The 14,314-nt window shown below is 41.6% G+C and overlaps 1 protein-coding gene across 2 annotated transcripts; it reads left to right on the top strand.

The window, feature by feature from the left end:
• The first annotated feature begins 50 nt into the window (after positions 1–50).
• Positions 51–13,328, top strand: CDV3 (CDV3 homolog). 2 transcript variants are annotated; one of them, XM_053359261.1, is made up of 5 exons: positions 51–622; positions 3,748–3,827; positions 4,488–4,624; positions 5,996–6,149; positions 7,297–13,328. In XM_053359261.1, exons 1-5 carry the CDS (start codon positions 386–388, stop codon positions 7,421–7,423), a joined length of 735 nt encoding a protein of 244 aa, XP_053215236.1. In that variant the 5' UTR covers positions 51–385; the 3' UTR covers positions 7,424–13,328. The 2 variants fall into 2 exon arrangements, with proteins under 2 accessions (XP_053215236.1, XP_053215237.1); XM_053359262.1 differs by having other exon boundaries at positions 7,719–13,328.
• The last annotated feature ends 986 nt before the right edge of the window (positions 13,329–14,314 follow it).

Genomic DNA, 14,314 nt, shown 5'->3' on the forward strand with positions numbered 1-14,314 from the left:
CCGATCTTCCCTCGCCCCCACTTTTCCTTTGGCTGTGTCAAGCGGCGGCCACCAACGTGGAGAGCGGAAGCTGCCGCCGCCGCCGCCGCCGCGTGAGCTGAGGAGGGAGAGAGAGGCGTCCGGCGCGCGGGCAGCTGGCGGTTTGAGGACTGTACCATTCGCCTCCCGCGGAAGGGGCCAGCGACTGCCACCCCCGTTGAGGCGCACGTGAGGGCTGCTATTGGTGGGCACCTGTGAGGGGGTCGCTCGCTCGCCTTCCCTCCCTCACTCCCCCGGCGCAGCGCGTCGGCTTGGTAGGCGCCCAACCGCCGTCAGGCGCGAGGAAGACACGTCCCGTCAGCCGCAACCGGTTTGAACCGGAGCGCGAGGAGCCGCCGCCGCCGCCATGGCCGAGACTGAGGAAAGGAGCTTGGACGACTTTTTCGCGAAGCGGGACAAGAAGAAGCGGAAAGAGAAGAGCAGCCGGGGGGCCGCCTCGGCAACGGCCGCCTCCTCGGCTGCCTCGCACAACGCCCCTGCCAACGCTTCTGGCGGGGGTGGGGGCGGGGGGAGCCGGCAGGGCGAGGGCGGCTCCGGGACGGCCTCCAATGCCAACGCCGCCGCGACGAAGGGGGGGATTAAGGTGAGCAGGCGGGTGCGGGTCTGAGCCGGGTGGGTTCCAGCATGACCAGTCATGGGGCGGCGTGGGGGGGGGATGGCGGTGAGAGAGAGAGAAGTAGGGAATTATCTGCTTCCTGTGGGCGTTGGTGACTTCCTGTCAGCAGAGGGCGCCTCTGCGGGGTCAGCCCGGCCGCCGTGGCCTTGGCGTGGGGCGCGTGGAAGTCGCACCCATCGGTCACTCCATGACCCTCCCGGCGGATGGGGTGGGGGGTGGAACGAGGGCAGAGTTTAGGACTCTCGTATTTAGCGATAAGTAGATGCCCGATGTGGAACCCAAATCAATGGGCTTGAAATAGTCGTCTTGCGCCCCCACCCACGCAACCCCCGGCATGTTCTAGCTCTTTTGTAACGGCGCCGGAGTTTGCATAAACTGCTTTGTTCCCAGCCGCCTCTGTTCATTTGAGGCATGTCCGTAGTAACTGAGGCCGTGGCTCTCTCCCTTGAGCTGTGCCTTCATGCTGGCAGGCAGGGATAATTTTTTTTCCTGTGTAATCGTCCAGTCGTGCCACTGAGTGCTTACCTTCAGCCGTAGAAGAAGTAACATGGTAATGCAACTTCTTCCGGGGCTTTTCATTGCCTTCCAAAAATGGTTCCCGAAGTACTTCATTCAGTTGCATTGGAGCTGTGTAACATGGATTAAACAGATCTCACTGGCACATGAGGTTTTTACACACAATGCTGCATCCTTGTTTTATCTGGTCAGTAGCTTTCAATATTTGAGACACTGCAGTTTTCATAAAGCTCCTCAAGGACAGGGCAGAGGTGGTGTTTTTTTAATATATCTCTAATATTCTACTTGGCCATTGTCACATTGAGGCTCACCTTCTTGTGGTTGGGTGGCCACTGTGAGAATAGGATGCTGGACTAGACAGCCCATTCGCCTGACTCAGCAGGCTGTTCTTAACCTAATGCAGTGATTCTAGATCAAATGTTTGGACAACATTGCAATGATTTTTGAAGATGAGGGAATAAGTTTGGTGAGAAATCCACATTAGGGAGCCATAGGTGGGGCTGCAACAAAATGATGTGGTATGGAATGTTTTTTTGGTCTCTTTCAATCCCTTCTCCCCCAACACTGAGCAGCTGTCTTCTGTCCCTGGGGACACTGAAAAACAGATTTTCCGTGTGAACCAGGAGGCCTGTCCAAGCAATCAGATGCTTCTTTCTGTCCTTTAATATATATGTGTGTGTGTGTGTGTTGTCTCCTGTTCAAGCCACTCTATCCTATATCCACCTCTTTAGAAGAGCCTGCTAAATCAGGACAAAGACCCACCTCGTCCAGCATACTGTTCTCAAACTGGCCAACCAGGTTCCTATAGGAAACCAGCAAACAGGATCCAAGCACAAGAGCACTTTCTCTCCTCCTGTGGCTTCCAGCAACTGGTGTTCAGAAGCATTCTTGCCTCCAAGAATGGAGGCAGAGCAATCACAGCTAGTAGCCATTGCTAGCCTTATTCTCTTTTAATTGGTCCAATCCTTATTTAAGCTATTTAAGTTGGTGGCCATCACTTGCCTCCTGTGGGAACCAATTAGTTTATACTATACACTGCATGAAGGAATACTTTAGCTGTCCCTAATTCAGCTTCACTGGATGTCCACGAGTTTTCAGAGAGTGAGAAATTGTCTATGCCATGCAGTTTTTCAGATTTACACCATGTCACCTCATGTGTCTTTTCTCTAGGCTAACCCCCCACCCCCCAAAAAAAGTTGCAATATTTTCTAATGGGGAGGTGCTGTTAGGTTCTTTCCCTTCTCTCACAATGTTCTGTGCAACTCAGGGTGCTTCTTTGGGGTCCACCTGTTTTTCCCTATAGATTTTTTGGTACATACCCATACATCAAAGTTACTCTGATCTGCCAATGTGCTTTGGTGGTGGTGCTTTGGCTACATAAGCATGAGCACTATAAGAATAATTGGTATGAGTATACAGTGGTGCCTCGGGTTACATACGCTTCAGGTTACAGACTCCGCTAACCCAGAAATATTACCTCGGGTTAAGAACTTTGCTTCAGGATGAGAACAGAAATCGTGCTCCGGTGGCCGCAGGAGGCCCCATTAGCTAAAGTGGTGCTTCAGGTTAAGAACAGTTTCAGGTTAAGAACGGACCTCCAGAACGAATTAATTACTTAACCCGAGGTACCATTGTATAGGTAATAAAAGATGGACCCATCTACTGAAAGAGTGTTGCTTTGATGGACTACAAGTTACCAGTCTAGAATGCTGTCCATCTGTGTCTCATTTTTTTGGAAAGATAGGAGTGTAGATTTCCTGTTAGCAAATACTTTTCAGATCAGTATTTTCTTCTTGGGTAAGATCTGTTGGCCGTAGATAATAACTTTCCAGCTGAAATTTAATCCTCTGCTTAATAGATGGCAGAAATTTAAAGGAACACAGTGGCATGGATCCAAAGTGGAAAGCCCTTCCACTTGCATGAGAGGGTGTTGTTGCCAATTTTCTCTCCACTATCTCTAGTCCTCAAAAAGCTAACTCCAGAGAGCCAAGAGCAGCCTATTTTCCCACCACCTCTTCCTCAAGCTAAACTGTGGGGTCTTTGGATCCAAACTATTTCCTGTAGACTCAAGGATTCCACTGCATCATGGGGAAACTTCACTAGTGTATGAACCCACACTTGCACACATCGTACACTGTAATCATGCCTGCCATGAAGAGGCTTGAATATATTAGGAAATAAGTGCAAAGTGTTATTAAAGTCTATTCCAATAGGGCCAGGTTGGATAATAAAAACAAAATGCTTAGGCAGAAACACAAGTTATATGCACTCTTCTTTACTACCTTAAGCTAATATGTTAGAATTGAGGTAATCATGTATATTAATTAGAAATAAGAAATGTATGTGAAATTCTCTGGAAACTTGAAATGTATTATGTGCTCCTAAAGTAGGCATTGTTTACTTCATTGCAAAGAAATAGAGATATTTGCATTCTGTGAGGGGTTTTTTTTACTATTGTACAATTTAATTTTTTGTTTTTGTTTTTTATATTACACAATAATTTTAGAGCTTATTGTGCTGGTTGCCTTCTGTTAAGAGCAGATAATGAGTCTACATAATGTTTGTTTCTCTTACAGGAGGAGGATGAGTGGAAGGAATTTGAGCAAGAAGAAGTAATTGACTACAGTGGTCTCAGAGTTCACTCCATGCAAATTAGGTATTACTGTCTTAAAAAGACACACTTGTTAAAATATAATTGTACTCATCAACTTTCTGAATGTGCCTCACTGATAGAGATATTACTTGCAGCCTCATGAGTTATTTCAGCCTAACATACAACAGCTTAATAGCTGAAGAAAAGGCACTAACAAAGACATATCCCTAGACTTGCCACAGAATGGCTTGAAGCGATCAGCACAATCTATCTGTGCATCTTAGCCACTTTTATAAAATGTTTCCTTGAAGTTCTGCTGCTTTGTATGGCTTAGAAAGCACTTGAATACTTTAAACATGTTTATGGGTGTTCTGTCACTTCTCAGTAATTGTCAAACCTAAGGAACTAAACTGTGGTTGTCTACTGCACTTCCTTTTGCTGGGTAATATGCTGTTTAAGCATGTCTCTTAAAACAGATACGGGCAGAATTATATTGGAATTATTTGCCTTTGCTATCCCTTGAGTTGTGTAATTCTAAATCTTTGTCCCTCCTTTCCTAACTACAGGCCCATTTTTTAAATTGCCAGACTGTTGATACTTTTGTATATTCACACAGGGTGGAGAACTGTACTTAATGTCATAATATGCAAAATGTGCATGGTGTCATACATTCTTGCTTTACGAAAATGATGAACATGTATTTCACCTTCGTTTTTATTTCAGTGAAAAAGATGATGAAGATGGTGAAAAGAGGGAAGAGCCAAGGGATAACAGTGAAGAACCAGGTGGGGGTATGGATAAGTTGTCAGGTCCTTGGAATAGATCTGCTCCTACACAGACACCTGTTGCTGAAATTATTGGTGAGTTGTTGGTTTTTTCACTGTTTATTTTAAAGGTATATTGATTGAAATGGCTTGTATTGGGCTTTCTGTTATTTGAGCTTCCCATTGCTTCTCAAAATTTAATTGCAGGATACAAACATCTCAGTGTTATGTAGCATGATTCATACAAATTAATAAGGTTGGTCTTCTATGGAAAAAGTGAAACAAGTTGACAGAACTAAGGAGAGGGAAAGTAATCTGGTTTGTTAAAATTAAAGCATTGTTTACCAATGCAAGGGTAAGTAGTGTGTGTGTGTGATGCAGTATAGCCATCGCTCAATAGGTGTAGGGTGTTGTTCCTGCTGTACAGTATTAATACCAAGAGCTAAAAGAAAAATTCAAGCTGCCTAGGTGCCAGAATTCCTAACAGTTACTATTTGTTAAACATTTCTTCATTTGAGAGGAAAATCATAGTATTACAGGGAGATAGTGAAAGCAGTCCATAAGATTACTGTTGCTTACCTTGGTAGTATACATAGTTGTATTTGCCTCTGCTTAAAAAGGATGTGCAAAAATTTGTTTTTCTCATGCACAGACAAGGTGCCCTTATGTCCAGTGTTAGAAACTGGGATAGGAAAGCTAGGCACCATGTAGCTCCTGGGACCTGGGGTTTGAGCACTTTCTTTTTTGCTGCCACGCTACCCTGCACACCAGGTGATTTGCTTGGCAGTGTGGCTTCTCCAGTCGAAAAAGGCCGGTTGCCAGTCACAAAATGTGACTGGCGCCGAGCTGTTTTCGAATGCTGATGTATACTAATAAATATTTTCTTGATGTGGCTAATTAAAAAAAAAGAAAAAGAACAGGAAGCGGCTTGCCATACACAGCACCACACAACATTTAGGTGGATTCGTGTACTTCCCCTTGCCTTCCTTTTTTCACTCAAAAAAGAGGAAATTTGAAGTTTCCATTTGTAGTTTGGAATAAACCACATTTCTCACTGTGTCTGATATCCCAGTTTGTGAGCTAATTTCTGTAAGGTATCAGTTTTCATATTTGGCAAAAGCAGGGAGACAATAGTTTGCTCTGAACTGAAAATAGAAGTTTCAGGTTCCACCCATCTCTTGAAGGAGAGAGAACATTGATGTAACAACAAACCATGATTTATCATTACTCCTGAAAAAAGCAGTTGGAATATTTTTTTAAATTAGCTTTGATTATATGTTGCCTGCTAGCAGCACTCCTCTATACCAGATGATTGTTTAAATCCAGACTGAATATATTAAACTGGAATATTATAACAGGTTCATCTAATAATCGAAGTATACCAAGATGGTTAAAAAACAGCAGAGTCATTCATACTAATGTAATTACACATGACTATTTCTAATGCTCTTTCTGTCTTATTTGCAGAAACCCCAGAGCCAGTCCAGTCCAGTGGAGTATATAGGCCACCCGGAGCAAGAGAAACTAGAACAAGGAAAGTGCCACAAGGACCCCCAGAGATTTATAGTGATACACAATTCCCATCGTTGCAGGCCACTGCCAAGCATGTAGATACTAGAAAGTAAGTATAGTAATAGGACTCTGCACATCTGCTTTAAAATCTCTTTCCCCCCTAATCATTGGTTCAAAGCTTCATAAACCTGTCCACTGAGACCATAAACAAGTTTGTGGTGTTATTTGCACCAGAAGAAGCAAGTGGATTTTAATTGCAGATATGTTATTCTAGGAGCACTGCCTGCATAAGTTTGGTCAAGAGGCTTTTATTTGTTTTACAGGAAAGTGTTCCGAGGGGTTGGATGGTAGAATGTTGAAAGGCATGATGTGTGCCAATTCCACATAACAAATCACAGTCCTGTGTGGATCTTAAATTCAGTGTGCCATTTGCAGGACTTCAGTGCTTTTCTTATCTCAGCAGAAGAAATAATGTTATGCCTCAGAGTTGACTTGCTCGGCTAAACTACAAGTTAAGCCCTGTTGCAATTTTGTCTGCCTGTGGAACAAAGTATGTTAACAAAGATGGCATTTGCAGGACATTCATCACAATCTCTCACTAACCCTGAGATTGTGATTGTGACTGATCCTGAGAGCTACTTTAAGGGCTCCCAAGGCCTTGGGCGTGCTTTGTGGAAGGCTTTTCTTTGACTGTCAGACACACACATACACCCAATGCCATATCACAAACTGTTTATGAAACCTGAGCACCCCATTTCAAAAGAGGCTTTCCTTCAAACCTCTCTTGGGCATGCAGAACTAGTTATGCGGTTTTTTTGAATCTAGGCCAATGCTTTGGAACAGTTACTGGGTGCCACATTCACTGGGACATTAAAATATTTACAATTGTTATGGTATTGCAGTGTTCAAACCTCTGGGAGCGTGAAGTAGCATGTTTGTTTATGGCCACAGTTCAGCAAACTCTACCACTAACACACACTCCAGCATAGCTTTGAACAGAAGATAATCTGCTGGTGGTGTTTTGAAAGCAGTTTGTGTTAATGCCATTGAGGTTTTGTGTTCAAAGAAATATCCCACTTAACATGCAGAAGCTCTTGACTCTGCCTACAATAGCCCCCTGGGTTCTGGGCCATATATCCATTCTGTCAGTGGCCCTAGCCATGGAACTTTGCAACCAAAACTAGTGTTATTGAAATAATATTACTAAGGGGCAAGTGTGTGTAAGACAGTTACTGATTACATTTATTTTCCCTTAGGGATAAAGAAATGGAGAAGAGCTTTGAAGTAGTAAAACACAAAACTAGAGGTAGGGATGAGGTTTCAAAATCCCAGGCAACTAAACTTCAGCTAGACAACCAATATGCTGTGCTTGGGGATCAGTAAAGCTGTACACACATTACAATTAAGGAATGGTTATTTGATACCTTTCCAGTCTAAGGTAACTAAACCACCTATTATGAACATGCCGTCTTATATCTGCTGGATCTACTGCAACAAGTGCAGACCTCTTTGACGTAAGTGATTTGCTCTATGGAAGTATGCTTAATTGGTACATCTGACACTGCTTTTGGATATGAGGGAAATTAATGTAACTGGTCGAACAAGAGTCCCCAGTGTTTTGATTACTCTGCAAAAGCTATCGGCAGCCAGTGGTTATTTCAAATTTTTTTATGTTCAGATACTGAGCCTTCGTAAGGGTTGACTACCTCAGACTTGCTGCACTCATTGTGGACACCATGTGGATCACAACTTCTGGAAAAGGTTACAACTCTTTAGTGGCCATCTGAAACTCGAAACCAGCTCTACTGGATTCCTCTCAGAAATCCTGCAGAAGTCAGCCATCTGGGTTCTGATTTATTCTAAATGACAAATTTAAGTGACCTTAAATGAGCAATTTGTCCTGTGCCCCCATTTATTATTCCATCCTTTCATATGTAGCCATAACTTACTAGGAACCTCTAGCATATACCACTTTGAAAAATATGCAGTGTAGTGTTGAGCTGTTTGTTTGGGTTTTGTTTCAATTTAGGTTTCCAGAAAATAAATATCCATCCAGATAGAAAACTTAGGTAGGGACACTAGTCTGCGTATATTAACTGGTTTCATCTATGTAAACTCTTTTATTTTTTAAAAAAATGCCTTTTTTGGCTTGAGAAATTGCAGCATAGTCAAGTAGCAGTATGGATTATGCAGACTATCCATACATTATTTTTTCTTTATTTTCAAGTGACTAGGATTTCTGTAGATTTGCATTCAATGGCCAACAAATGTCTATGCGCCCCTAGTCTGTGGAGCTCATTTTTGAAAAATTCAAGCCGTATACTTAACCTTAACAATGTATTATGGCAAGTATCAGCTGTTGGTCGCACACACTATTGTATTTGCAGGATGGAAGTAATTATATGTCTAGTGAAAAATGTCATTTGTTGTGGTTTCTTACTGGTTGAAACATGGAAATATTCTGGAAATGTGTTGCACTTATGAGTTTTTTGTCTGTTGCCCAAAGATTTAGTGAAAACTTCAGTCAAAGATCAGTCTTCTGACCAGCTGTGTGACATTTGGAGAGATACTAGTACAATAACACTTATATGCTAAGATTTGTGCTTTACTGTACAGTATGACACTGATCGTGAATAGAATTCAAACCAACTCCCAAAGAGATACCTGGGGTACAGAAGGTAATACTCCCTAAATTTTCTTCTCATCTAAATCTTGATGTGGCTGCTGCTGCTACTGTGTCTTTTCAAGAGTCCTGTTGCTTTCTTGACTCTTGAGCAGGAATTCAGACATCCTCAGAGCATACAGCTTTGTGAGATGGGTAGGTAAAATACATTCATAGGAAACAGCTTTAGTTATAAACATGGGGTGACTTTGCAATTGACGACTGGCTATGATGTGAAATGATTAATATTCTGGGTAACGAACTTTCCCCTTCTGCCTAGAATTGCATTGGCTTCGTGATCAAAGAATTGCTTGGCATAATTGAAAGAAAACGCTACTAAATAGTTGCCTTTTGTATAGATGTAAAGCTAGGCCACTAGATGTCCATATCACTGAAGTAAATCTACAGCTGACACCATTGAGTTGTGTATCTTCCTCAAAGTGTATTTCTTCGCCAACAAAACATTGGCAGGGTATTAAAGCTAAAGATTATGTGTATATGTATGTCACTTAATGACATAGCAAAAACTTAAAATCGCAACTTTGGCATTTTATGAAGGTTGTTACTACACATGAATCAAGTTTTAATATACTGTATGTTAGAGTAGGATGAAGCTGTCCTTTGTACCTTCACTTGAGTTCTTGGGCATGGTCGACAAAGCAAGATAACATTGTAACATTAATAAATATAATACATGGCAATGTACATGGCTTCTGGAGTCTAATGAATCTGTACATTTAGTTATGATGCTATGTCATTTAAACTGAGCATGGCAAAGCTGATAAATGATCATGAAGTTGAAACTCGAGGCTGCAATTTTTTATACATGACATGGGAGTAAGTTCCATTGAACTCAGCGTGGCTTACTTCTGAGTAGATGTGCACAGAATTGGGACTTCAAAGCAGCTGTTGCTAATGAAGAGTGATCTTCATTTAGCTTTGTCTGGTTACTATCTACCTCACCCATATACTACTATTAACAAAAACCACAAACTAATGGGAAGTAGCAAGTAAGCTGATTGCTTGCTATGGTGAGGAACTAGAAGTGCTGAGGTTTGTAATCAGGGCCGCTGATTACAACCACTAATCCCAGTTGGACAGCCTTCTGAAGTCCTAGATCTGGGGTAGCCATTGGACATGCTGGCTGGGACTGATGGGAGCTGGAGCAGCATCTTGAGGTACCATGTTGGCTGCCCATTCCTTAAGAGTCTGAAGCCTCAAAGAGAAATATTTCACATAGAAGAACTTGATTCCATTGGCCCAGTACACATCTCACATTCAACTACTGTTAAAAACAAGCCCTGGTTTAATGTGAGTGTACAGCACACTGGTGCACAATGCTGAAAAATTATGAAAAGCTCCACTCCTGCTGCTGGGAAAGCCACAGTCTGGTTTGTTGTGATGTCACCACCTAGGGTTCTTACCTGTTTCTCTGCAAACAATGAGCAGTAACCAAGATTCTTAACTTACTGCTTAGAGTGCATTTCTGGGGAAACGAACCCCACTCATTGGTTCAAGCATCTTGAAAAGTCAAGGGCCTGGTTTGTTTCCTGGCAGCAGCAGATGTGAGGGGAAAGAAAGCATATTCACAATAAACCAGTTTTAACTAAGGTTTAACATGACGTGTAAATCAGGCCATTGAAGCACTAGGCCCCTGAATTGTCTCTTTAGGTCACAAATATTTTCCAAAACCCAAGAGACAGCTCAAAGAAACATGGCATATAGTTCTTTTCATACTGCTGAATTGCTTTTAGGACAAAGTATAGTCCTACTTCCTTGGTAGGCCGATATGCATAGAGGCAGTCTGTGACTAACCTTTAATGCTGTATGAAGTTGCTGGATCCTTATGTATGCCTATTTTACCTATACGATGGGATACATCCTGTCATAGAACTGCTTTACAGTTTATGATCCATAGGCTAAAAGGAAAGGAAGATTAAGGCATATCGAGATTGGAAGTGAGTAATGGTTCTTTCTTGACATCTGTTGCCAGTTCGTTATTGGTAAACTTTCATGGTGAAGTTTTAGTTATTAGCATGAAGAATCTGGCCCTGCTTTTTATTTCTAGCAGCCACACACTAAATTTCAGAAACACCCCAACAGGAACATTTCTAGTATATGTGCTGCCGAAGCAAGCACAATAGGAACATTTCTATCCCTGAAATCAAACCTGGTCTCGTGCAATCCATTTTCTATTTGTGTTCCGGTAGCTATTCTGTGAATGGACGTAAGACTGACTTTTGGCAGAACATGCACCATATTTGTAATTGGTCATAAAAATATTTAGTTGTATTACTGCATTATTGACACTTTATAATGTTCATGACATCATCTTGTTCAAAGCAGGCGTAATAGTTGTAACCTATTCAGTAAAGCACTTGAAAGCCAACTTCATGCAAAGAAAGGAATGTGAGGGTCAAATAAGCCAGGCTTAAATAAAATAGGGTTTTAATCTGGACTTTTGATAGCATAACAAGAAATGTGTGTTGATGGTAGAGCTTTTTATTCCAAACATGGTTGGATCATTTTTAATGCATCTGTGATGCATGGTGAAGAGATCCTATGGAGTGGGTGTTCATTCCATGGAAGCATTAGGAGTGCCTGAGAGCCTTTGCATCACTTTCAGAGGCTTCTGTACAAATGCTATAATGGTGTGGTTGCAATGCAAGCTTTATGCAGATATGGCTCTAACAGCAGCGCTCTCAAACTTTAGGGGGTCATGAGTGCCCTTGCACTGCTGGTGCATCTGCTTGATACCTGTATATTTGGAGTCTCATTTGAATAGGAGACTATGTGCATATTGCCCAACCTGCATAGGCCGAAACAGCACAATTTTTACTCCAAGGACTTGGAGGTATTGGGTTCTACATGCATAGGCTCCCATTCAGATATGAGATCCAGTATGTTAGCATCAGGTGAGCAGGGTCATTCCTCAGCTTCCCACCACCACCTGTCAGGCTGTACTGTTAAAGCCATGTCTGCATAGACAGTGTCTTCTATATACTCTTAATACTTGACTTCAGTGGGACCTGTATGTGGAAAAGTTTAGTGATGAGGCCTTAGACTGCTGTATCCCTGATAATCCATGTTATAGCTGAAAGTGTGGACTGCTGCAAGTAATGTTAGAAGAGTGAAACAAAATCTGCATTATTTTGGATGAACTGTGCCTAGGCCTAGATAACTATAGAGTCAGAACTGATAGTTTTCATGAAGCTGTTTTTAAAGCAAGGTAGGCAAAAATCCAAGTGCAAAAATATATGCCATATTGAGTAGGCTTCTTTGTATAGTTTTACTAGCTCAAAAGAGCCCACGTAAAGAAAAGGTGATAGTAAGCATTAAATGAAACTTTCCTGGGGAGTAAGACTAAAAGGTGCAAAATTTAAAAGAATTCTATCCTGGAAAGCAATATCCTTATTTTACATAATACCTACATAAAAGTGCCCAGGAATTGATTCACTTCATCCTTGAGGTAATCTTGTCCCAAAGCACTGATGCAGCTACAAAACTGCATTTTTATTTAATGTGTCTGAAACAACACAGATACTAAAAAGGAACTGCATAAAAATACTTGAATTGCTCATAGAGGATTCAGAAAATTCTGAAGAATAAATCATACCAGCTCTATGTGCAGGGGTGGGTGGCTTGTATTTTTAATGATCCTCCACAAACTCCCCGTAAGTAGCAAACAAAAATATATAGGGTGTTGTCAGGCCCTATATGAAGCTTCATATAGAGAGTATTTGAAAAGTGCACCCTACCTGTAATAAGACCTTTAGAATTCTGTCATTTCTATTCTGCCAAATCTGTAGAATAGTTCTCAGAGGAAAGTAACAATAGGAAGAAATACTTTAGGATGGTGTATTATCTCTGCAAATATGAACCTCCAGAGCCTTCAAGCTGTGATTAGGTAAATGGGGGTTACTAAAATGAAAGATTAGTTACTTCTAAATATATATAAAGTAACTTAAAGAACTAAAAAAAGTTTGACATTTCTAGTAGAATATGAATTACCATAAAAGTTGCTGGTATATAGACCACTCGCTTCGATTTAAAATGTTAACATACTTGCCAAAGGCAAGTCCATGAACATCAATGAAAAGAATCTGATCCCAAACCATTGCAAGGATGAAAGCAAAGTCTGCTGCAAGTATGGCATAGGAGTGGATGGAAGTCTTGTTGTGCCTCTGTTTTCTAGGCTGTAAAGATAATGCTTCCCTACCTCACAGGGGTGTTGTGAGGCAGACTTCATTGTAAAATGCTTTTGAGTTTTCCTGATGGAAGGTGCTATAGCAGTGCACAACATATAACTAATCGGCCAACATCTGATGGCTGATTCTATCACCTTATTCAACTTTTTCATTACAGTATTTTGGTACTACTATAGAAGGCTTCTTTACAAAACATTATTTAAATGTATGGATCATGTAACAATGGAGTTTGCAAGAAGGCATGGTTGAGTTTTCAATCTTTATGCATCCCCTTTCTGGTTTTATGTGATTAACTGTGCAGCTCTAATTGTATTAACAAGGTTTTTTGGGTTTTGCATGGAAATTACTTAAGATCAATTATCATATTTTTTTTGTAAACTCCCTGAATGAAATAAACTTATGTTCACACTGTTTGTTATCCCTCTTGTATGATCTACTGTTTTTAAGTGTATGTTTAAATCCAGAATGGGGGAACATGTGGTCCTCAAGATATTCCTGGGGCACACACCTACTATCCCTTGCTGGTTGATCATTCTAGTGTTTATGAGAATTAGAATCCCAACAACATTGGGGGTAAGGTCACAGGTCCCCCATCTCTGGTTTAAAATAAGGAACTGTCCATTGTTAACATGTGTCTTAACACCCCTTGGTCATACTAACTACATAGCGACTTGTGAACAATGAGACACTACTTTCCTTTAAGAACGTAAGAGCCCTGTTGATCAGGCCAAAGATCCATCTAATGCAGTATCTTGTTCTCACAGTGGTTAGGTAGTCTATGGGGTGGGGGGAGTCCCTCCAACAACAGTCCAGTTAGGATAAATGGTATGGAATGTTGAGAGGAGCTGCTTGGCAGAATGAATCTGGATGGTTGCATAGGAAGGAGGGAGAGTGGCTTACAGATCTTAAATTTTGTAGAAAGAACCTTAAAAGTATGAACAGGTCATTTCCTCTCCAGCAGAATAGCAAAAAAGGGGGGGTTAGGGGGAAAATGTCCCTGGTGACAGAAGAGAGTGCTGCCAAAAGAAATCAATGGAAAATCAATATATTAAGGGGGGAAAGCTGATTTCACTACCAATAAACCCAAGATGACTGAGCACAATTAAGGAAGGGGTGGTGGTGGAATGGAACAGCTGAAATCCTGAACAGAAGCATTCTACCCAGCAACATTTGGAAAGTGGGATACAATACGCTATTTCCTCCCCTCAAAACCTGTGTCATGTTGCACTAGCTGAGCCTTTTTCAATCATTACTCTGCGAGTAGCAAGCAGTTTCCAGGGCACACCTTTAGCTCTGCTCTCATTGTCAAATGGCTCCTGGCTTTCCATCTGTTTACTGCAATCAGCAATGAGATACCTACATGGGCAGCCTAAAGTACAGCAGTTTTGCTGCTGTCGATTATTG

Source organism: Podarcis raffonei, chromosome 12 (genome assembly GCF_027172205.1).
Source record: "Podarcis raffonei isolate rPodRaf1 chromosome 12, rPodRaf1.pri, whole genome shotgun sequence".
NCBI classification, from domain to species: domain Eukaryota; kingdom Metazoa; phylum Chordata; class Lepidosauria; order Squamata; family Lacertidae; genus Podarcis; species Podarcis raffonei.